At 38.0% G+C, this 22872-nt stretch overlaps 1 protein-coding gene across 3 annotated transcripts in view; it reads left to right on the top strand.

The window, feature by feature from the left end:
- DPYD (dihydropyrimidine dehydrogenase) overlaps positions 1 to 10784 on the top strand; it is an 810457-nt gene extending 799673 nt beyond the window's left edge. For all 3 annotated transcript variants that reach the window (XM_019919998.2, XM_073810605.1, XM_073810614.1), the window contains 2 exons: positions 6367 to 6507; positions 9580 to 10784. In XM_019919998.2, coding sequence (XP_019775557.1) covers positions 6367 to 6507; positions 9580 to 9750 — 312 coding nt within the window. In that variant the 3' untranslated portion in view covers positions 9751 to 10784. The remainder of the gene's footprint in view (positions 1 to 6366; positions 6508 to 9579) is intronic.
- The last annotated feature ends 12088 nt before the right edge of the window (positions 10785 to 22872 follow it).

The following is a 22872-nucleotide window of genomic DNA, read 5'->3' on the forward strand; positions in this document are numbered from 1 at the left end:
TGATATATTTGAGAATGAATTCTCATTCTCTTTATGAAGCCAGGAATGTATCTCTAACGTCTTTGAATTTCTGGGTAGGAAAATGAATGGTTTAGGGGCACTAGTGATGTTTTCATCTCTTCCTGCTGCTTCTAGGAAGAGATAGACTGCATCTCATAAGACTGGCAAGACAGTGTTGGCAGGAGACCAGTCAGTCTGATCGAGAGGTTTATTATTTCAATTGAGTTGTGAGGGGAAGGAGAAAAGTACTCATATATAACTGTAAGGCATATTAGATACTATGGAGCATAAAAGGGATGACACAGGAAGAAAAATAGTAGAGGATTTTCCCAGCATTTTCAGAAGATACCAGAGAAATGGGCGGGAGGCATTAACATTCTCAGTTGTCTATATACAGGCAAATAGCAGATGAAAAATTATCAGACTGCACTTTAAAACACATGAACAGAATATGGTGAAAATCAACTCTTAAGTCTTACGGGGATGTTTTGAGATGTGATTCCTGACCGGAATATGATGATGGAAAGGTATATCTTCTTTGGAATAAATAAGTCTGATGAAAGGGCTGGGGGAAGAACAGTATATGTCAAAAAGATATACACATGCATGGAAATCCACAAACGTGAAAGTGAAGCATGGAGGAAGCAGCTGCAGGAGAGTGAAATGAAAGGAAAACAGAAATGTTTTCCGGGACTACATCAGAGACCCCATAACTAGATGGTTAATACGGACAGGCAAGATAGAGCAGCGATGTAAGCCTTTACAGACTTCAGATGAAAATCCCACTCCACTAAAGGCAAAACATTGGCAAAACTATTGAATTGCCATGTTGGAAATTTAATCTCACAAAGGAGAGAGAAGCAATGAGAGACTTACTGCATTGACTTATTTCTGGTTCCTTATAAAAATCTGTTTGGGGAAAATGGCAGCTAAAAGAATCTTGAAGGAAAGTAACCATCCCATATCATCGTAGAGTTTGTTAGGCCACAGAAAGGAAGTCTAAACTTAAATGTACAAGTATGCCACCTTTAGTAAATCTACTTTCAGGGAGCTCAGAAACAACAATAGAAAACAATCCTGTAGTCAGAGCACTAACCTGAACATGGATCAAGAAGAATGAGAGGCTGTCAAATTGAAATTTGGTGACATAATCTCTGAGTTTCACGAGGAATAGGAAAAGAGTGAAGCGTTTAGATAACTCAGTATTGAATAGTCATATGAGAAAATAGAGATCACATTACCAACGACGATCATAAAAGAGTGGCGTCAAGATTTTAAGGTGTTTCAGAAATACCAAAGCCTCAAATTATCTGAATTTGGAGAAAATATTAGGAAAAATGGAAATGTATTTTGTCTATTAAAAGTAAAAAAAAAAAAAAAAAGAGAGAATACACCCACTACTTAGAGCAGATGGTATACTGTTAACTTACAATTAGAACTGTTCAGCTCCTGTTATCTTTGTAGCATCCCCATAAAGAATGCTTTTAGAACTGAAAAGGATAAGGAAAACATATTCGAGAGGTGAAGCCCAAGATAGGTAAGGATAAAGTAGAAACATATCACATTTAGCCTCATTAAATGTATTTAAATCCAAAGTGTCTGGCAAGAACTTGCTACTTTAAAGCCTGAGCCAGCCCACATAAAAAGAATATAGTGATCAGGGCCACAGATCTCTACTGAACCAATATTGACTACACTCAAACCTCATCCATCTGTCTCTCAGTAACAAGCTCCCTTCCACTCCACCCTCTCTCACCCACTTCAGTTCCCAGGTCCTCACTAGCTCCTACCCCATCTCTTGGTTTGCTTGTTTCTCTTACCTTCTTCACTAATTTACTTACTATTTTATTTCCTGAATCATGCTTTGTCTCTGCCCTCCCAACTCAGCTTATTCACACTGAGTCCTGTTATCAGAGTTCTACTGAATTTAAACTCAAGACTTCCCTATCTAATTGTACAGTCACCATCCCTGTCTCCTAGCTCGGAGGACATTATATAGGATATCAAAAGTAAATTGTATGCTGTATTTTTGAAACTATTTTAGTATGATATTGCTGTATCACACTGCTAAAAATTAAATGGTGCTCTAGGTTCTTTAGAAAAGGAAAAGGTTGATGTGGCAAGGGGAGTGAAGAAAAGATAGAAGTAGACCAGAAAGCTTCATTAAGGATCATTAAACTTTTGACTTGAGAGCATTAGTAAAGGAAGAAATTATCAAGTGTCAGCATAAATTCTGTGAGAACAAACCAAATTATCTCATTTCCTATTTTGATAGGTTTATTAGGCAAGCAGTGAACTTGATATAACAGATAAGAACCTGTGACATTGGTAATGGTACAGATAAGGAAATGGTAAAGTAATTAAACAGCTACGTCCAAATAATTTTGATCTGTTTTGGATAGACATCATAGTGATTGCCCACAGCACACTGTCCTTGGTCCTGGCCTTTGAATGACACATTTTTACAGGTATCGTAAATAGTATGCTAATCAGATGTGTAGAAGACTTAAATCTAAGGACAGTTAACACGCCAGATATCAATCACAACTTGAAAATACTTCAATCACCCGTAAAAAAAAATAGGCCAAAAGTAAGAAAGTCATGCTAAGCCTAATACATTAAGTATGATGCAGCAGGGATGGGATGGGGGCCCTCTAGTTCCTCACTTTTGATCCCAAACTTTATATCAAACAGAAATATTGACTGATCTAGTTTTTAAAAATACTTCTGATTATCCCAAACAAATAATTAATTGACAAAGATGTGATTCTAGAATTCTGTACTGCTTCCCAATGTTAATTTTGGGAAAACATATTTAAATCACATGTATCACCTACACTTTAAAGAATTTGGCATCACTCTTCCCACATACACATTCATACATAAACTTTTCCACTAATCAGGGATGGCTATAGCAGATCGCGCAACCTTTGTATATCCACACCCTGCTTGGAATAATGAATGTAGGTACCCTGATCTCCACAGGTATGTGTCCAACAGGGACTAGACTAGCCATATGTGCTTTACTGATTATATGCAACTTTCAGCAAACTCCAAATTCCAGAACGTGTACTCAAGGGTATTTATAAGCTGGCAGTGCTACCTGGAAGCTTTGAGTTTTAAACAAATGTCCACGTTTTCTGCCACATAGAATGATAATTCATTTTCTTTGATTACTCTTTACAAAATAACTTAAAATTGTTGCCATTCTTTTATCCTCTTCCAGATTAAATATATATATACATAATTTTCTTAAGAACTATGATGAATGAGGGGTGATTTTTAACACCATGTGTAAATAATTTTTAGAGGCTCCAAGGACTTTGTTTGATTTAGTTTTGCATTAAACAATGATGTTTTAATAAATGACAACAGCAAATCTCCAATATAGAGCAAAAGGCGTATTTGATATACACAGAATGTGAATTTGCTTCCTTCAATAAAATACCTTAGAAATATGCACTGTTTCTTTGGAATAAGCCTTATAAGCTGGATGACCATCTAAGGAGTTTCCTGTTTAATCATCTTTTGAATATTTACTGATGATTTCAGTCAAGCCATGATCTAATTCAATGAAACAGCTGTTCTGGCTAATTTGTTTACTAGATTGAAAAAATTATTTTCTACCACGTAGAGTCTTTTACAGCCATAGAGTGACCTCATGCATTTGCTGTCTTAAAATATTAGAAAATATTAAACATATCCAGATACGTTGACTATGATTATTTTGTATTTAAAGAGGTACTTAAATCTTTTTGTGAATCTCATATTAATAAAAGTATTCGGTAAATCAAAAAGTAGCTGTTAGCTCATACAACTGTATGCCTAATATTTTGCTGAATATTTAGTATATAGAAAAACTAAAGATACATTTATTTTAACAAAGATTTGAGTACCCGTTATGTTTCAGTGATCTGAGGAGCAAGATACACAACATGAGATACAAAGATGAATAAAGCCTCCTAAGAGGCTGCAAATAAGGAGCTGAATGTAGAAAATACCTACAACATGAAGTAAACTTTGCTAAATAGAGAAATAACCGATGAGCCAGTAAAGCAGAGTGCTTATGATCATAGAATTTGAAGTTAGGCAGCACTGGTCTGAATCCCTGCTTCATCATTTATTTAATTTTATACCTTAAATGTCAATAATCTCATCCTCTATAAAATGTGTGAGATTTAAATGAGAAAATGCTTAAAAATTATGGCACTGGCCTGATACATAGTAAGAACTCAAAGTAATCTGTAACCATTAGTTCCACATAATAGATAAAACACTCTAGGCCATTGCATTGGTAGGAGGGGGAGAGAGAGAGGATGAAGAGGGGAAAAGGGCAGGAGGAAAAGATGTAGGAGACAAAGGAAGAAGAGAATGAAGAAGCGGGAGATCACACCTTCAATTTGGTTAGGAAAGGAGAAGGAAGAATTAAGGAGATTTTCAGGAAGTAGTGGCATGTGAGATGTCTTTGAAGGATGGACAGGATTTTTCAAAGTGAAGATGGGAAGGAAGGGTATTCTGGACAGAGGACTCAAGATAAAATTAGGTGCCAGAGGAGTTGACTGACAAGTGTGTTCAGTGTAGGGCATGTGTCCAGTGTAGCTAAAGCACATGGTGTTCGGAAGTGAGAAATAAGACCAAAAAAGACTAGTTGGTAGAAAGCCTTAAATGCTAGACTTAAATGTGAAACTGTATTTAATTCAACAGATTTTTGAGTAAGGTAGTGAGAACATTTAAGCTGTGCTCTACAGCATAGATGAAGATGACAACACTGCATAAGGTAGAAAGGAAAGGGAGAATAAGAGGATGAGACATGTAGGCTCTTATAAGTACATTAGAAGTAATGGGAAATTAATTAGTAATGGTTAAAGATTATAGTAGACTTGGAAAGAGGATTCAGAAGATATTGCAGATCCAGAGCTCAGAAGACTTGGCAACTAATGAGATCTTGGAGTAGGGAGAAGTCAGAGTGAAATACAGCTCTGAAATTTCAAGCCTCAGTGACTGAAGAAATCCTAACAGTGTTAGTAAGACTAAGGAAATCAGAAGGAAGATCCAGTTTTGTGATGCTGATGAAAAATTCGGTGAGGGGTGAATTTGACATACCAAATTCTAATGACAGTGCTTATCATGCAGCTGATAAAAGTAGATCTTAAGTCTGTGAGAGAAATTCAGAATGGAGATATTGATTTGGACATCAAGTGCCCCCCCTCTACAAACAGACTGTGGTATCACTGAAATTATACCTTCAACACACTGAAAAGAAAATAGTCAAGACAGTAAGTTTTTGATCACCTTATTTTTTGAGAGACACACGAATGGTATATAATTATGTAAGCTTTGTTTCAGTTTAAAAGCTCAAAGTCATGAGCATATTGTCATTTAGAGCTGAAATCGGGAAAAAATAGAGTAAAAAAGGGTAACCAAGGTCATAAAAAGAAGAACAGAAAATAAGATACCATAGAGAATATAGGAAGGTGGCTTTAAATGTGAGTCAAACCACCTTGAAGACGGACCTTGAATTCAAACAAAAGATTGTCTTGTTAAAAGTTAAAAACAGAAGCAGAAAATCTTGACAGCATACTAATTTTACAAACATTGTTACATTCTTCTGTTTTATGAAACAAAGTGTTTCTTATTGTTGATGAAACATCTTCTGTGCTTCACATATTAAGCACACTTCCAATTAATATGAAGAACAAAGCAATGTGTAACAGCATGAAAAATCTTCAGTGGTGAATGAAGAAAATCCTAGTTCTTTAATAGTAAAAGAGCATCTTATTTAGCTATTAAATTAACCTAATTAATTAACATAAATTAGAATTTTTAAATCGTGAAATATACTCTTCAAGACATGACAGGGGGGTATGCTATCAAAGCACTCTTCTAAATGAAATCTAGACTCCAAATGCAGTGCTATAAATGCAGAGTGTCCACATTTTTATTCCCCTCATTCCTAGCAATCTAAAGTTTTCTAGTATCAGTGCATTACCCTTTGTCACTTTTCATTACTTTTGGATCATTCAAAGTCCAAAATTGAGAAAAAGGAAGCCACAACCACTGAAAAGGGTGTCATTTCTTCTGTCCACAGAAACACTGATTTAGATCATTTGTAGAAAACCTGATGAATGCAATTAGTTAGGTCTTGTGTTTCTACGCTAGATATATACAGAAAGCCCATCTTTCAGGAGACAGAAATATGTAAGCTATAATTATAAAAAGTATATCTGTGAGAACTACAGTATCCAAAACCTTCTAAGTTATATAATGCAGGATTTTATAAAAACAGGGAAATTTGGACAGATACTAATCATCACATGGCAATGTTTTACAATGAACACTGTAAGTAATTCAGTGCCTATCTTTCAGGATGTGATTGGAAAAGCACTGCAGTACCTTGGAACATTTGGTGAACTGAGCACCGTAGAGCAAGTTGTGGCTGTGATTGATGAAGAAATGTGTATCGGCTGTGGCAAATGCTACATGACCTGTAATGACTCTGGCTACCAGGTAAGAATCCTGCTGCAATTAGGATGCTGTGAGGCATGTTTCTTCTTGGCTTTTGTAGCAGAAAGCATCTTCTGTCACAAAGTGTGGGATTCAGACCAGACGTGCCAAACATTGCTACTCAGCAGTGACATAGCTCTCTGTCCTCTCACCCTCATAACATAGTGATTTTTTTTTTAAAGGGAAGCCATAACTCATACTAACGATGCCACCATTCAGTGGACAGTACTGTTTTAGTATCATTTCATCACTCATAAAATTGGAAGGAAGAATTCAAACAAAAAAAGAAATTCACACAATTATGCCCATGAGGAAGCATTAAGCTCTCATGCAGAGGGAAAAGAGCTACAATTTATTGCCATGACCCTGAAAGGACTTGCTTCCTTCTACCAAAAGAGAATGCTCTTGCATTCAGTATTGATTGAGCTTCAGTTAGAAAGAAAAAGCATTTTCCCACCAACTAGATGGGCTGGTTGGGACCAGAAATTCCTCTATAGCTGGAAGAGTCAACAAGTTGTATTCCTACCACATGAAATGATCCAGAGATTCTTTCCAGTTCCTCAGCCTTCAGCTGAGAGTCTGCCATGGAACAATAAAGAAAAAATGGGCATTCAACTGTCTTCAGGCTAAAAACTACAGAATAATATTATTTTCATTAAATATTTCAAGCTATAAAGAAGTATAATAAAGTAAAATAAGATCCCTTTAAGATGATTAATGAATTTTCAAATTAGATAAACTGGCCATTGTTAAAAATTGTAGTTCATTTACCTTATTCAGCTTGGAGAAAGTTCCTATTTGCTTGTGGTACGATATTACATATTCTTCTGATCACCTAATACAGGTATGACAGACATAATTTTAATTTTTTAAAAATCTCTTCTTCCTTAATTTAACACTACTTCTATACCAAGTTTTCACCCTTGTATCACTTTTTTTCTATCTGAGAAGTGTCTCTAACAGTTACTTTGAAAATGCTAATCATATCACATTCATTTTCATTTCTTCTTTTCTCTAATTAACCAATCAGAGATAAGTAAGGAAGTTTCATCACTAAAATCACAGCATCAGGGTTCTAACATCTTAAATCTTAGAGGTTATTACTCCCACCTTGGAATTCTAGCCTTGGTACAATTTTAGCAAAAATAATCTTATTAATGAGGGGAAAAAAATCACAATTATACATTTAAAAAGATTTTAAAAGTCCTTTGACTCTTATGTCTCTAAAGGATAAAAAATAGAAAATCAAAATCTTCAACTGAAAAGTTTTACATGTTTGCAAATTTTCAAAGTATAAGATTTCTTTTTTTTTTTTTTTTTTTTTTTTGCGGTACGCGGGCCTCTCACTGTTGTGGCCTCTCCTGTTGCGGAGCACAGGCTCCGGACGCGCAGGCTCAGCGGCCATGGCTCATAGGCCCAGCCGCTCCGTGGCATGTGGGATCCTCGCAGACTGGGGCATGAACCCGTGTCCCCTGCATTAGCAGGCGGACTCTCAACCACTGCGCCACCAGGGAAGCCCAAAGTTTAAGATTTCTAAAACATAAGTATTATTTTATTTTCATCAATTGTTTCTTGGATTTCTATTTATAAAAGGGTACATAAAGAAGAGAAATAGCTTTTACTCATTTAAACAGCCATCTGAGATGTTGTTTTACAAAACATAGCAACAATTTGTTTAGACAAATTTTCTAATAGTTTGTCATAACTACAGTTCTTGTTCAGATATATGGTTGTTTCCTTAAAGATCAGAAATTTTTAAAAAATATTAAGCAGCCTGACATAATTTACTCTGAGACCATTTTCATTTTTATGTGCATAAAAGAGAAAAAAATTATAGTTACAAGTAGCCTCATTTGGGGGAGGAAAAGTTTAAACATAAAAAATATTTTGAATTGGATTATATAGCATGTTGTATGACACAGGAAAAAAAAACACAACAGAATTCAGTAATTATTTCAAAATGTAAGATTTGCAGACCTGGCCTCAAGGAGTATCTGGAGTGAGGCGGGGGCTTAATGACCCTCATAATTTTGCTCAGCCCCCTAGCTTGTTCCTCCAAATTAGTGCACCATCTGAGTAAAAACATCAAATTGTTCTGCAAGATTCCAGACAAGTCCTCAAGTCCCCTCTGCCCCCACGTATCTACCCTGAAGTCTCCCCTAGATGGAAATTCTTGCATGTTGTTTCCAAATAAGAAATGTTATAACATTTGGAAACAAATGTTTCTCTCTTTAACAAATAATCATCATGACTTTAAATAAAAATCTAATTGTAAATTTCACACTAGGTATTTTCATTGCACATTATAGATTGCTTCATGTTAAAAGAAAGGAAGGAAGGAAAGAAGGGAGGGGGGGAAATGGAATAAATTATTGAATTTCTCAAAATCCTGAGCAGTTTTAGAGCTGGAAGACTTATCCTGGTTCTCCCAGCTGAGGAGTGTCAGGCCAGGACCAGGAAGCGGTGTCCAGGCTCCCATCTTTCAGTGATTTTTCCCCTTGGTGGTCGGGTAATGCCTAGAATCAGCTTGGAAATCCTCAAACCTGAAAGCTGGCACTTAAGCTAATTTTTTTTCCTATTGCCTTCTTCTAAACACTACACACATAATTTGAAATCCAAACAAGTGCATTCATTGCCCCATCTGACAGTGACGTTTCTCCACTGCCGAGAACCATGAGTGCGAGAAGGACAAGGTGTGGAAGCACCCTGCCCCCCTCAGGTAGCTGACACCTGCCCAGTCATGGTCAGACTGACAAGACCTGTGTTTTTCTCAGAACACAGGACACTAGAGAGTTACTATGTTATGAAATATTTTCCTCACACAAAGAGAGAAAAATACCTCTAAGGAATTTTAAACATTGTGTTTCTAATTTTAAAGGCATTTCTTTTTTGTCCTTTTTTTTTTTTTTTCCTTCTCCCTGGCAGCTCAACTGTTGCTATAGCTGCACCACGGTGCTGGGCGTAGTTGTCTCCAAGTGCAGCTCTCCTGCAGTGGAAAAAAACGTTGATGCTAAAATGGGGGCATTCTTGACCTTTGTGGGCAGTGACAGCAAGACTCTTTATTTCTGTTCGCAGGCTATCCAGTTTGATCCTGAAACCCACCTGCCCACCATTACTGACAGTTGTACAGGCTGTACCCTGTGTCTCTCTGTCTGCCCTATTATCGACTGCATCAGAATGGTTTCCAGGACAACACCTTATGAACCAAAGAGAGGCTTGCCCTTGGCTGTGAATCCCATGTCTTAAGGTGATTTGTGAAACAGTTGCTGTGGACCTTGAGGTCACCTACTTATGCTGATCTTTTTAATTGTGATCATTATGCTCAGCTCTTTCTAAATTCAAACAAACATATAATTTCTAAATAAAAAAAGATAATTTCTAAAGAAATTTCTAAATTTTAAAAATGTCTACTGCCAGTGACCATTCAGTTAATGGTCGTAAAATAGAATAATTCTTTTCTGAGGAGAGCTGTTAAATATAACTGTGTAGCAGTTAATTGGACGTTCACCATCAGTTGTCCATTATGAAAAATATTAGCAGTTTTGTGGCAATTAATACTACAGTTTCCAAATTGCCCTATGCTGGGCTCTGTCTTTGATTTCTAATTGTAAAAGAAATAAGTATTTTAGAACAAAGTACAATTTAACTTATGAGCAAATGTTTCCAAGGCAACATTTTATAATTAAAAATTACATTTAATTTTAACTCTGTTTCTAAGCAGAGGTAATTAGCTCCATAAAGCTCAAATGAAGTCACATAATAATTTTCTGTGGCAGGAAAAGAAAGCCAACAAGGATTTGGGAAACTTTTTTCAGGCCCCTTCGCTGAAATAACTTCTTTTTGGTGCTGGATACTGAAGGCGAGAGTATTTAGTAACCATTCATATCACACTGTGCTATTCATCACTCACTCCTTAGATGGGTGTCCAAACGCCACCAATGAATCAACATGACATTCTTCTTTAAATATTTAAACTATGTTCCTAACAAAGTAAGATGTGTTAGGACGGAGCTCTGGTTAAAGCCACTCTTTTGCTGTGCACAGATCTGTTCTATCTGCTTCTAATAGTAACCTTCATGATTACAGCAATTAATGTTTGAACACAACCCAGATTATATAGCAGTGGGTCATGTGCTTCATCATTCAAGAATGAAAAATATAGTATTGGAAATATATATTAAATGTGTGATACCACTTTACCAACTCTTTATTTTAGTGTTTATGTGGAATTTTGAAAGTAATTAAATAAAAAAGAAATATTTTCTGTTACTGCCAAATGATATTTTCGTATTTCTCTATTTTCATAATCAGCAAATAGCATCCTATAAATTAGTTTATCTCTTCTTTGTGGCATATTTTAATATGAATCCATAAGTAGTGAATCTTTATGTAATCATCTGTGGCATATTTCTATGACAAATGCAAGATCAAGAAAAATTAAATGTTTGATTATGCACTTTTAGAAATGCACATTTACCACAAAATCTGTATGATTGAATAATACCAAATAAAATTTTATAAAGCATTATTAAATAACACGGTCTTTTGCTATCTCTTGGTAGAGCAGTTTGGTGTTAATTCTACAGCAAATTCCATTCATAGTCAGTCATACATATCAAGCTAGTTCAAATCTAATGAAGGTGTCCTTAAGATTTCTTCCCACTCTTGACTCTGATAACCCCTTCTATACAGATGGTGCTAACATCTATACCTCCAAGTTGGACTTCTGTCCATGTATCTGACCACTTGCTGTATTTAAGCATTTCAAACTCAATGTCAAAAGTCAAAATAGTCACTTCTCCTGCTTTTTGTCTTCCCTTTCATGCAGTCCCTTACCATGTCCAACAATTTTACTACTAAAACATTCCCCAAGTCTTTCCCCAGCTCTAAATTGTAGAAACTGCCATGGTTCTTTCCTCCATTGTGTATTATGCAGCTCTTGTAATACCTCCTAACAGGCCATCCAACATCTCCTTCCACTTCTTCAGTGCTATTCTATTGATAGATTACTTGCCAACATGAATGTCCCATCATATTTCTCCACCACCATAAAAACCTCCAGATCCTTTCATGTGTTAACAAATTAAATGCAGTTTCATTAAAATGGAATTGAATACTCTCCTACTAAGAGCCTCCACTACTATTCCAAACATATGTCCTTTACATACTCTGGGCTTTAACCAAAGTTGGAAGATAATTGCAGTCTTTAGAGTTTGATACCTGGCTGTCACTTAATTGCTTGTTACCTCAGACAACCAAACTTCCTAATCTATAAAACTGGTATTAAAATAGTTTCTAATTCCTAAGGTTATTGTGAGGATAAAACAAAATAATACAGGTTAATTAAATAACTTATTGAATAAGTATTCACTTTTTTTTTCCTCACTTAAAAGCATCCTATAGTGAAGCAATTTAGAAAACAAAGATATGTTTTGGATACAAATCATCTTCTGTCTCTCCTATTATGTTTGTTATTTTATTTATTTATTTATTTGCGGTACACGGGCCTCCCACCGCCGCGGCCCCTCCCGCGGCGGAGCACAGGCTCCAGACGCGCAGGCCCAGTGGCCATGGACCACGGGCCCAGCCGCTCAGCGGCACGCGGTATCCTCCCGGACCGGGGCACGAACCCGTGCCCCCTGCATCGGCAGGCGGACCCCCAACCGCTGCGCCACCAGAGAAGCCCCTATGTTTGTTATTTTAAAACGAAAATGTTTATACTGGAACAAGTTTAAATCTTACTGGTTCCCTTGTTAACAGTGAGTTCATTAAAATCTTTAATGTGTTCACTTAAAAATATGTTTACACTGGGCTTCCCTGGTGGCGCAGTGGTTGAGAATCTGCCTGCTAATGCAGAGGACACGGGTTCGAGCCCTGGTCTGGGAGGATCCCACATGCCGCGGAGCAACTAGGCCCGTGAGCCACAACTACTGAGCCTGCGCGTCTGGAGCCTGTGCTCCGCAACAAGAGAGGTCGCGATAGTGAGAGGCCCGCGTATCGCAAAAAAAAAAAAAAAGAGAGAGAGAGAGTAGGGTAGCTAATTCTAACAAAAATGAAAGATCCCAGTAATGAAACTTAACATATATATATATATATATATATATATATACATATATATATATATATCCAATTACCATATTTAGAAATGAAGCTCAGCTGACTTGACTTTCAGACAATGCCCTCTCTTCCATATTATTTTACTAAGTGGGTATTACCTATTTTTCTACAATATGAATATTTGGAGATGCATTATTCACTTTTGGTGGTCTTAGGGTGCCATTTAATGGCCTGAAGAAACTATGAAATAACCATTGTCTGAAAGGGTTAATTAATATGGTAACATTAATTAATATAGTACCTCTTTTATTAATTAGTACAGATTTTCTGCTTAAATTTTTTTAATTACAAAATGACATTTTTTAAGTGAATAGTCCCATTCAGGTTGGAAACTTGCATGGCTAATTGTCCCTCTGAGTATGTTAGCCTTTCATTAACTGATCTATAGCATTTATAAACTCTGATATTGTCTATCATTGTTTTCATGTTTACTGTTCTTCTAATATGCACTATAAACTGCTGTGCCATTAAAGAAACCAAGTCATCTTGTCACTGGTAGATAGTCTATAGTACTGAGTCATATTGGTTAATGTATCTGTGCAGTTATTTCTTTACAGAATTTGTGTAGTGCTTTTCCACATGTTGTGTTCCGCGAGCACCCAGAGTCTTCTGTGTCCCTGCCTTCTCTATTCCACTACCATTGATGAATTCAAATTCATACACTGCTGGAAGTTTTTGAAGATTTGTATTAGTCAACATACGGGTCAAGACCTCCTCTCTTACCAATAATTTTCCTTCATGTGTTTCTGTTGAAACTAAGATCTACCTGCCTATTACTAGTGCTGGCTTATTCATCTTTCCTGACCTTCTGTGATTTTATGGTATCCAGCTCCATGGAATCTAGGTATTTGGTCAAAGATAAAGTGCCAAGTATACACAAACACGCACACACACACACACACACACACAAGTGTGAGAAAGACACATGTATGTTAAGACTCAATTATTGAAAAGGTTAAGTCTGCATATTTTCTTGGAGATATAAGAACCTGAGTGAAAGATAAGAAACGTTCAATTCATGTCTTTATGTAAGAAACTCAAAAATGCTTATTTTCTGTTTTAAAAGAATCTCTTCTGAGTGAAACAGAGAGGGAGGGCTTAGGGATTTGGGACAGAACTGTAGGAAGCTAACCATAATTTTTTTTTTACATTCCCCGTTTGTTTTGCAACATTTGGGAGACTACATCTTGCTCTTCCTTCTTACAGGTTGTGATGTTTTGATGGGGCACTTATGTGGTTGGGGGGGCATGGTATATTTAATAATGAAAGTTCGTTTTCTCTTTTGAGACTACAAGCATGAGTAATTTTTTTTTTTTTTTCGGTACGCGGGTCTCTCACTGTTGTGGCCTCTCCCGCTCCGGAGCACAGGCTCCGGACGCGCAGGCTCAGCGGCCATGGCTCACGGGCCCAGCCGCTCCGCGGCATGTGGGATCTTCCTGGACCGGGGCACGAACCCGCGTCCCCTGCATCGGCAGGCAGACTCTGAACCACTGCACCACCAGGGAAGCCCAGCATGCATAATTTTTATCCTACTGCAACGTCTTACCAACAACTATGGCCAATGGCAATGCCTCCTATTCCAGTATTATTCTGAGCTAACCCTTAAAATAAAAATCTTTGAAAGTTTCCTGAAGACAAGAACATGGCAACTTTATGCTCTCTTCTGCTAAAGACAGCAGTGTAGGAGTCCAAGGACCTAGCAAAGAACACCATAGATAAAACATCTACATTAAAGATAAGAGGAGAAAGACTGGTGACTCCAAAGTCTATGTGTCATCCCCACTTCTCTGAATTTCAAATGTGTATATCAGAGTCCTTGTTGTACAACGGATATTCAGTTACAAAGCCTAACTTCGGATGCCTAAAGTCAACTCTTATCTCCTCCTTAGTTCATCTCTTCCCATCCTTCTTCGCTTTGCTCCTCGTCTAGTCACTCAGGATTGATCCAATAAGATCACAATAAGCTCTTCCTTTCTTTCCTGCCCCATATCAGTCACGAAGCTTAATTTCAAGTGACAGAAAATCCAATTCAAACTATTTTAGGAGAAGAAAGAAAGATGTTATTGGCTTACATAACTAAAAACCCAGGGGTAGTGTTTATTGGATCCAGAGTTTCAAACAACGGCATCAGCAGAACTCAGATTCCCTTCATCTCTCTGTTCTGCCTTCTGTGGCTTTATTTTCAGTTTCCACGTGTGACCCCTGGAGCTCTAAGTTCACATCGTCTTTGTTGTATCATAAAAAATATCATATTGTTGTGTGGTAGACAAAACAATGTCCCCTCCCTAAGCTGCTTATGTCCTAATGCCTGGAACCTGTGAATTTATCAAGCTACATGACAAGGGGGGGAATAAACACCAGATTGAATTAAGGTTGCTAATCAACTGACCTTAAAATAGGGAGATTATCCTAGATAATCTGGGTGAGCTGAATGTAATCACAAGAGTCCTCAGTAAGTGGAAGAGGGAGGCAGAAAAGACAGAATGTCAGCAATGCAATCGAGAAATACTCAGCTGGTCACTTAGGGCTTTAAAAATGGAAGGGGGTCACAAGACAGGGAATTCGAGCACCTCGAGAAGCTAGAAAAAGCAAGAAAATGGACTTTCCCCTAGAGGCTCTAGAAAGGAAGGCAGTTTAGCCCATCGTTAGTTTGTAACCAATGGAGACACTTCTTAGACTCTGATCTCCAGAACTGTGAGATGATAAGTATTTGTGTTGCTTTCAGTAACTTAGTTTGTGATAGTTACAGCAACAATAGGAATCTCATATATTCTGCAAGGATCAAGAGCCTCTGTTGTTACCAAATTTGGGTAAACGGATGGACCAAAGAATAAAAATCAACTACAGTCTGTCCCACTGCATTCCTCCCATCCTTTGCCAGTTTTTATCAACTTCTACCTCTGAAATAAGAAGTGCTTCTGTATCTTCTTCTATTCTCATTGTCCTACTTCAGGTCTTTATCAAGGGACTTAAAGATAATTTGTAAGGTCCATAATAGTTCCGTGTTGCTAGAATCTAGTACCTAAGATATGAAAAAAAAAAATTGTCTAAAGTAGAAATTTACATGACCTTAGAAGTAAAAACAAAGCATTCATTTGTGCCCAAAAATATCAGATTACATTGATATGTATAGGAGATAAGACAGTAAAATGTAGAGTCAAATATTCTCAAAAAGAAATTTAATATGATTTTTGTCTTATGTGCTAATTTATTTCCATAAACTTTTTATTAAAATATAGCACACACAGAAAAATTCACAAGTCATAAGTTTCAGCTTATCACACAAAGGGAACACCACAGGGCTTCCCTGGTAGCGCAGTGGTTGAGAGTCCGCCTGCCCATGCAGGGGACACGGGTTCGTGCCCCGGTCCGGGAGGATCCCACATGCCACGGAGCGGCTGGGCCCGTGAGCCATGGCCGCTGAGCCTGCGCGTCCGGAGCCTGTGCTCCGCAACGGGAGAGGCCACAACAGTGAGAGGCCCGCGTATCACAAAAAAAAAAAAAGGAACACCCCAAAGAGAACAATACTCATTTAATTCCCACCCAAGTCAAAAATCTCCCTGCATCTCTGAAATCCTTCTTGGACCTCTTCCTTTCTCCTGCAAAGTAACCACTATCCTGACCTCTAGCACCATGCTGGTTTGCCTATTTTTGAACTTTATATAAATAGAACCACACAATAATTTTTTTTTTTTTTTTTTTTTTTTTTTTTTGGTCACACGGCACAGCATGCAGGATCTTATTTCCCGGATGAGGGATGGAACCAGTGCTCCTGCAGTGGAAGCATGGAGTCTTAACCACTGGACCACCACGGAAGTTCCCCACAATATGTATTTTTTTAAATGATTGATTTCTTTCACTCAATATTAGCCTTTGGAGAGTCATATATGCCATTGCATGTAATGGTAATTTGATGATTTTTATTCCTGTATAGTATTCCAGTGCATAAGAATGACATGATTTCATATCTATGTTATTATTGAAGAAAATATAGGTCGTTGGTAGTCTTTCTTACTATTACAAATAATGCTGCTATGAAGATTCTTGTGTTTGTATTTCGGTGCATAGATGTATGCATTTCTTTTGAGAAATAACCAGGAAGGGGATAGCTGAATCGTAGGAATTGTGTGCATTTATTATTATTTGTGCTACCGAAATGTTTTGCAAAATTATTATAGCCATTTACACTTCACCAGCAGCATTCAAGTTCCTCTTCACCCTTGTTAACACTTTATATTGGAAGGAGGGGTGTTAGCAATCTGATGGGTGCATAGTGGTAAATATTTAATAAACAGAAAACAAAAATCTTAATCATGAAGGAAAAAGTTGATAAAGACAACATTAAAATTAGGAGTTTCTGGGAAACTCCCACTGGTGGCCCAGTGGTTAGGACTCCTCGCTTTCACTGCCGAGGGCCTGGGTTCAGTCCCTGGTCGGGGAACTAAGATCCTGCAAGCCGTGAGGCACGGCCAAAAATTTAAAAAATTTTTAAAAGTTAGGAGTTTCTTTTCATCAAAAGGACCACTAAGAGTATGAACAGGTAAGTCACAGAGTGAGAAAATACATTTGCAATACATATAACTGGCAAAGAACTCACTTATAAAATATTAAAAGGCCTACAAATCAATAAGAAAAAAACAGACCACCAATAGAGCAAATGGGCAAAAGACATAAATAGATGCCTCACAAAAAGAGGATATTCTAACTGTAAACAAGTGTATAAAAAGGTGCTTCAAGGTATTGAAAACTAAAATATAAGGTACAACTCCACTAGATAGAAAAAAACCTGAAAGAATTGTAGTAAATAGAAAATTCTGAAGCTGCTTGGCCCCTAACCAGAGTGTGTAATTGAGCAGTAAATAAAATTTAGCCTACCGGTTTCATGCTGAGGCAAAATGAGAAATGAAGTTTTCTTAATCTTTATTCATTGTAAAGGATTTGTTATTTAGGAAAGGAAGTTTATTAGTTCCTGTATCAAGTGAGATTTTAATGAATGAATGACTGTCAATTTCAGAGAGTTTAGAAGATACCTTCCTTAGGGAAGATGTTCATTACTACATACAGACCCCTATGGAATTTGTCGGGTGGTTGAAAATCTTAGACGGCTTGTTTGGTACAGCAACAGTAAAGAAAACCATACTTTGCATATTATCGATAGTATTGCATCAACCATTTTTACACTCAGCCAGGAGGTGTTTACAAATTAACTCTTCATTACCATGCCTTAAATAGCAGAGACAGCTCCACATTCATCAAGTGATAATTATTAAGGACTTTCAGGTGGTGGGGCTGTCCAAATTATGAAATTATCGGGTCTAAGTGTATATACATTTAGCTTTCAGATCAATTTTATCAGCAGGGAAACTGTAGAGTCTTTTGATTGCACAGACAAAGGCTTACTAAGAGTATCTCATATCATGACATATGGTGATGGGCATGGTAGCACAAAGTTTAATTACAGTGACCTTACAGCCACTCAAACAAGAAATTTTGAGAACTTGAACTGATAAGGCAGCAATAGTGGGGTTAGAGATGAAGGAATGGATTGAAGATATATTTAGCAGTAGAGTTGAGAACACCATATATTTATTAATAACCAGTAGATACCAGCCACTGTGTAAAGTAATGGAAAAATACTAGAAATACACAGTAATTTTCTTCTAATAGAATGTTGATCGTGCTATTATGGAAATAATATAAATGCATCCTTAAGTTCATCTGGGAAAGGCAAAGGATACTTCACAGAAGATATATACCAGGTGAACAGAATCTCGTGGACTGGTGACATGGCGTAGTGATGTAGAATGCAGATTCTGGAATCAAACTCCTTGTGCTTGAATCCTGGCTCTGCCGCTTAGCTGTGTCTTCTTGTGGAAGATACTTAATAATCTCAGCCTGTTTTCTCAGGAGAAAGGATATTACAACTAACATTTAACCAGTCGGCACTACATGCCAGGCACTATTCCAAACACCGTACATCCTATAGTCTTTTTAACCATCACAGTCTTATGAAGTATGTACTATTATTATCATCAGTTTTAGAGCCGAGGCAACTGAGGCACAGAGCTACTAAACAATATGTACAAGGCTCACTGCCGGTAAATGGCAGAGCTGAGATTTGAACGCATGCAGTCTATCTCCTGAATCCACGCCATTAGCCAATATACCACTCTCTCAGTGATCAACTTCTCAGCACTATTGTGAGGTCAAAAGGAGATACTGCATGCAAAGTGCTTCGCTCAGTGCCTGCACGTGCAAAGAGTGTAATAAATATTAGTTTAATAATACAAAATTATAATATAATATCAAATATTTTTTTAAATTAGCTTTTCAGGATGGTGCCCCTGGGCAGTAGGATCTGCTGGCTGAATGTTATAAAGAGTAAAAAGGAAGGAAGGAGGCAGCTGTCCTGAAACATGAGACCAGGGCCTCTATCTCCAACTTCTCTGGTTGTAGGTGGTGGCAGTGCCCATGCTCAAGGGCAGGGCTTCCTAGCACAGTCTCTTTGGGCTTGACAGGAGAGCTGGGTTCATTCCATCAACAATCACTTTCCAAGGACAAGGGATGGGCCAAGCCTTGTGGCAGGTTTCTCAGGGGATGCAAAATAAAGTAGTGGCTAAAAGTTCAGTTTCTGGAGACAGATTTCCCAGGTTTGAAATCCCAGTTTCGCCACTTAGCTTTAGACTTTGGACAAGTTACCTAACTTCTCTGTGCCTCACTTCCCTTGTCTCTAAAGTGAAAAAAGAGTAAACAGACCTTATAGGGGGGCTGCTGCGGATGAAGAGAGCTGACGCACAGAGGTCCAGAGTGAGGGCTCCATGAACATGCCCCCTGCGTGGTCCTTGCCCTCCATTCCCTCCATCCTACACTTTCGACCAGAACTGACATCCTCCCACTTCTCATCAATACTAGAACAATTGCCCAATGAAGTGCTTTCTAAACTCCTTTATTTCCCCCTTTTTTAGCATAGAGGTTTACAAAATGAACCCTATACCAAAATATATAAAACACCCTAATGCTTTAGCATGTGCTGCTTCCTTGTTCTGTATTGCTCTTCATACAAGGAGTAATTTTTTTTCTTTCTTCAAAAACTAACACAAGACGTTGGGACCTCTTCTCTAGGGCATCCCCAGACATGAGAGTTAATCATTCCCTCCTGATAATATCTTTGCTCCTTATGCATCTGCCTATGAGTGCACTAAGTTGCAAGCACTTGCCACACGCGTATTTGCATTCCCAGGGCCAGGTTGAGGTCCTGGCATATTGTGGGCTGGGTACACAACAGATTATTTTTTTAACAGCTTTACTGAGGTACAATTCATGAACATAAAATTCAGCCATTTAAAGTATAAAATTCACTAGCTATTAGTATATTCAGAGGGGTGAAACCATCACCACTATCAATTTTATCACTCCCCAAAAGAAACCCCATACCTACTGGCAGTCACTCCCCATTCCTCTCTGTCCCAGCTCCAGGCAAACATCAATCTACTTTCTGTCTGTGAATTTGCTTATTCCGGACATTTCATAAATGGAATCATAAAATATTTGGTCCTTTGTGACTGGCTTCCTTCACCTAGCGTAATCTTTTCAAGTTTCATCCAACTTGTAGCATGTATCAATACTTCGTTTTTTGTGGCTACATAATATTCCATTGTATGATATACCAATGTTTTATTTATCCATTCATCGGTTGATGGACATTTGTTTTCATCTTTGGCTATTATTAATAAAGCTGCTATAAACATTCATGTCCAAGCCTTAGCGTAGACATGTTTTCATTTTTCTTGGGTGTATACCTACGAGTGGAATTGGTGTGTCATGTAGTAACTATGTTTAACCTTTTAAGGAACTACCAGATTGCTTTCCAAAGTCACTGCTGCACCATTTCACATTCCTACCAACAGTGTATGAATGTCCAATATCTCCACATCCTCACCAACACTTGTTATTATCTGTCCTTTTTTTTTTTTTTTTTTTTGCAGTACGCGGGCCTCTCACTGCCGCAGCCTCTCCCATTGCGGAGCACAGGCTCCAGACACGCAGGCTCAGCGGCCATGGCTCACGGGCCCAGCCGCTCTGCGGCATGTGGGATCCTCCCAGACCGGGGCACGAACCCTTGTCCCCTGCATCGGCAGGCGGACTCTCAACCACTCCGCCACCAGGGAAGCCCTTATCTGTCCTTTTGATTATAGTCATCCTAGCAAAGTGAAATGGTATCTCCTTGTGGTTTTGATTTGCATTTTCCTGATAGCTTTTTGTTACGCATTTTTTCTTGTGTGTATTATTTTTATCTCTGCTTTGGAGAAATGTCTATTCATATTCTCTTCTTATGTTTAGTTAGGTTATTTGTCTTTTTTATACTGAGTTGTAGAGTACTTTATATATTCTAGATACAAGGCCCTGCTCAGACAAACAATTGGTAAAAATTCTTTTCATTCCATGTGTTTCCTTTTCACTTTCTTGATAGTGTCCTTTGAAGCACAAAATTTTTAAAATTTTGATGATGTCCAATTTATCTACTTTATTTTGTTGCTTATATTTTTGGTGTAATATCTAAGAAACTATTACCTAGTGTAAGGTCATAAAATTTACACCTATGTTTTCATCTAAGATTTTTATATTTTTAGCTTTTACATTTAGGCTTTTGATCCATTTTGAGTTAATTTTTTTAGATGGTGTAAAGTAAGAGTCCAGCTTCATTCTGTTGCACATGGATGTCCATTTGTCCCAGCACTATTTGTTGGAAAGACCATTCTTTCCCCCGTAATAAAATTTTTATTTAAATGGCATGGCTCGTCCCTCAGGGAACTCACAGTACGATGATGGAGACTGGTAGGTACACCAGAAAATCCTATAACAGTGTGTAAGCCCAGAAGAGTGCAAGGGTCAGCTAGGAATCTCTTCTAGGTTTCTAAACTAAGCCCGTATATTGAACATAGAACTACTACAAACAATTGTTCTTTCCTCCTATGAGATATAGTTAAAAATGACACGTGCATAATATCTAGATTTCTGGGGGGGCACTTGTCTTTCACCTCATGGGAACATCAATTAGTAATCACCAAGATGCCTTTAATGACATCATCCTGGCCATTGTTAAATCGATCCATTCATTTTAAATAGGAAGCCTCCACACTTCCTTTTCCCACCATCTGTCTCCTCCATTCTGAATCAGGTGCCTGGCTTCTCTGCAGACATTGTTAAAATCACCAAACTCGGGCTTCCCTGGTGGCACAGTGGTTAGGAATCCGCCTGCCAGTGCAAGGGACACAGCTTCGGGCCCTGGTCTGGGAAGATCCCACATGCCGTGGAGCAACTAAGCCTGGCACCACAACTACTGAGCCTGTGCTCTAGACCCCACGAGCCACAACTACTGAAGCCCGCACGCCTAGACCCCGTGCTCCGCAACAAGAGAAGCCACTGCAATGAGAAGCCCGCGCACCGCAATGAAGAGTAGCCCCCGCTCGCCGCAACTAGAGAAAGCCCGCAAGCAACAACGAAGACCCGATGCGCCAAAAATAAATAAATTAATTAATTTAAAAAAAAAATCACCAAACTCAATTAGGGAGAAAGCCCTGCACTCCCTGCTTTAGGATGTCTGTCAGGGTGTCACAAAGGGTCTGGTGAAGGCCAAGAGATTGAGCAGAGTTTTTCAATCCTGGCCTCTAATTTCAGAGTCTGCACCAAGCTTTGGGCTTGCTACTTCTAAGATGATAAAGAAAACTTTGACATTAAATGACATTATTCATCAAAATGTTGCCATTTATCTCTCAATTACAATACATTAACCATGTACTAGTACCATTTTCTTAATCTGACATCAGGGTTATGGGTGTGAACAAATACATATAGGCAGTGTTCCATAATTATGCCTTTCCAGTAAGAAAAACAATTTGTAAGTACTTTTTACTCATTGAATAATATGGAGGTTTCTAAATCCTCTAGAATTTTACCCATAAAGATGTAAAATATTCTTTGTTACATAAAGAAGTATCCTAGGGGGTTATCGCTTGCTTTAATATGTGGCATCACTTTGCTGATGACCTGTGGAAGATGTGCTTGCCTCGCCAGCAGCTGGCTACCAGGCAGACTCCAAAGGCAGCTGGGGAAGCAACTTCAGAGCTGCTTCTGGGTCCTCCACATAATTAGCCTGTTTATAGGCCATCTGGGTTGCTTTGATTTCACCATCGCCATTTCTTTCTGAAGAATTTCTGTGTGTCTCTCCCTTTGGGACTAAAATCATTAATA

The sequence above is a fragment of the Tursiops truncatus genome, chromosome 1 (assembly GCF_011762595.2).
Source record: "Tursiops truncatus isolate mTurTru1 chromosome 1, mTurTru1.mat.Y, whole genome shotgun sequence".
Lineage (NCBI taxonomy): Eukaryota > Metazoa > Chordata > Mammalia > Artiodactyla > Delphinidae > Tursiops > Tursiops truncatus.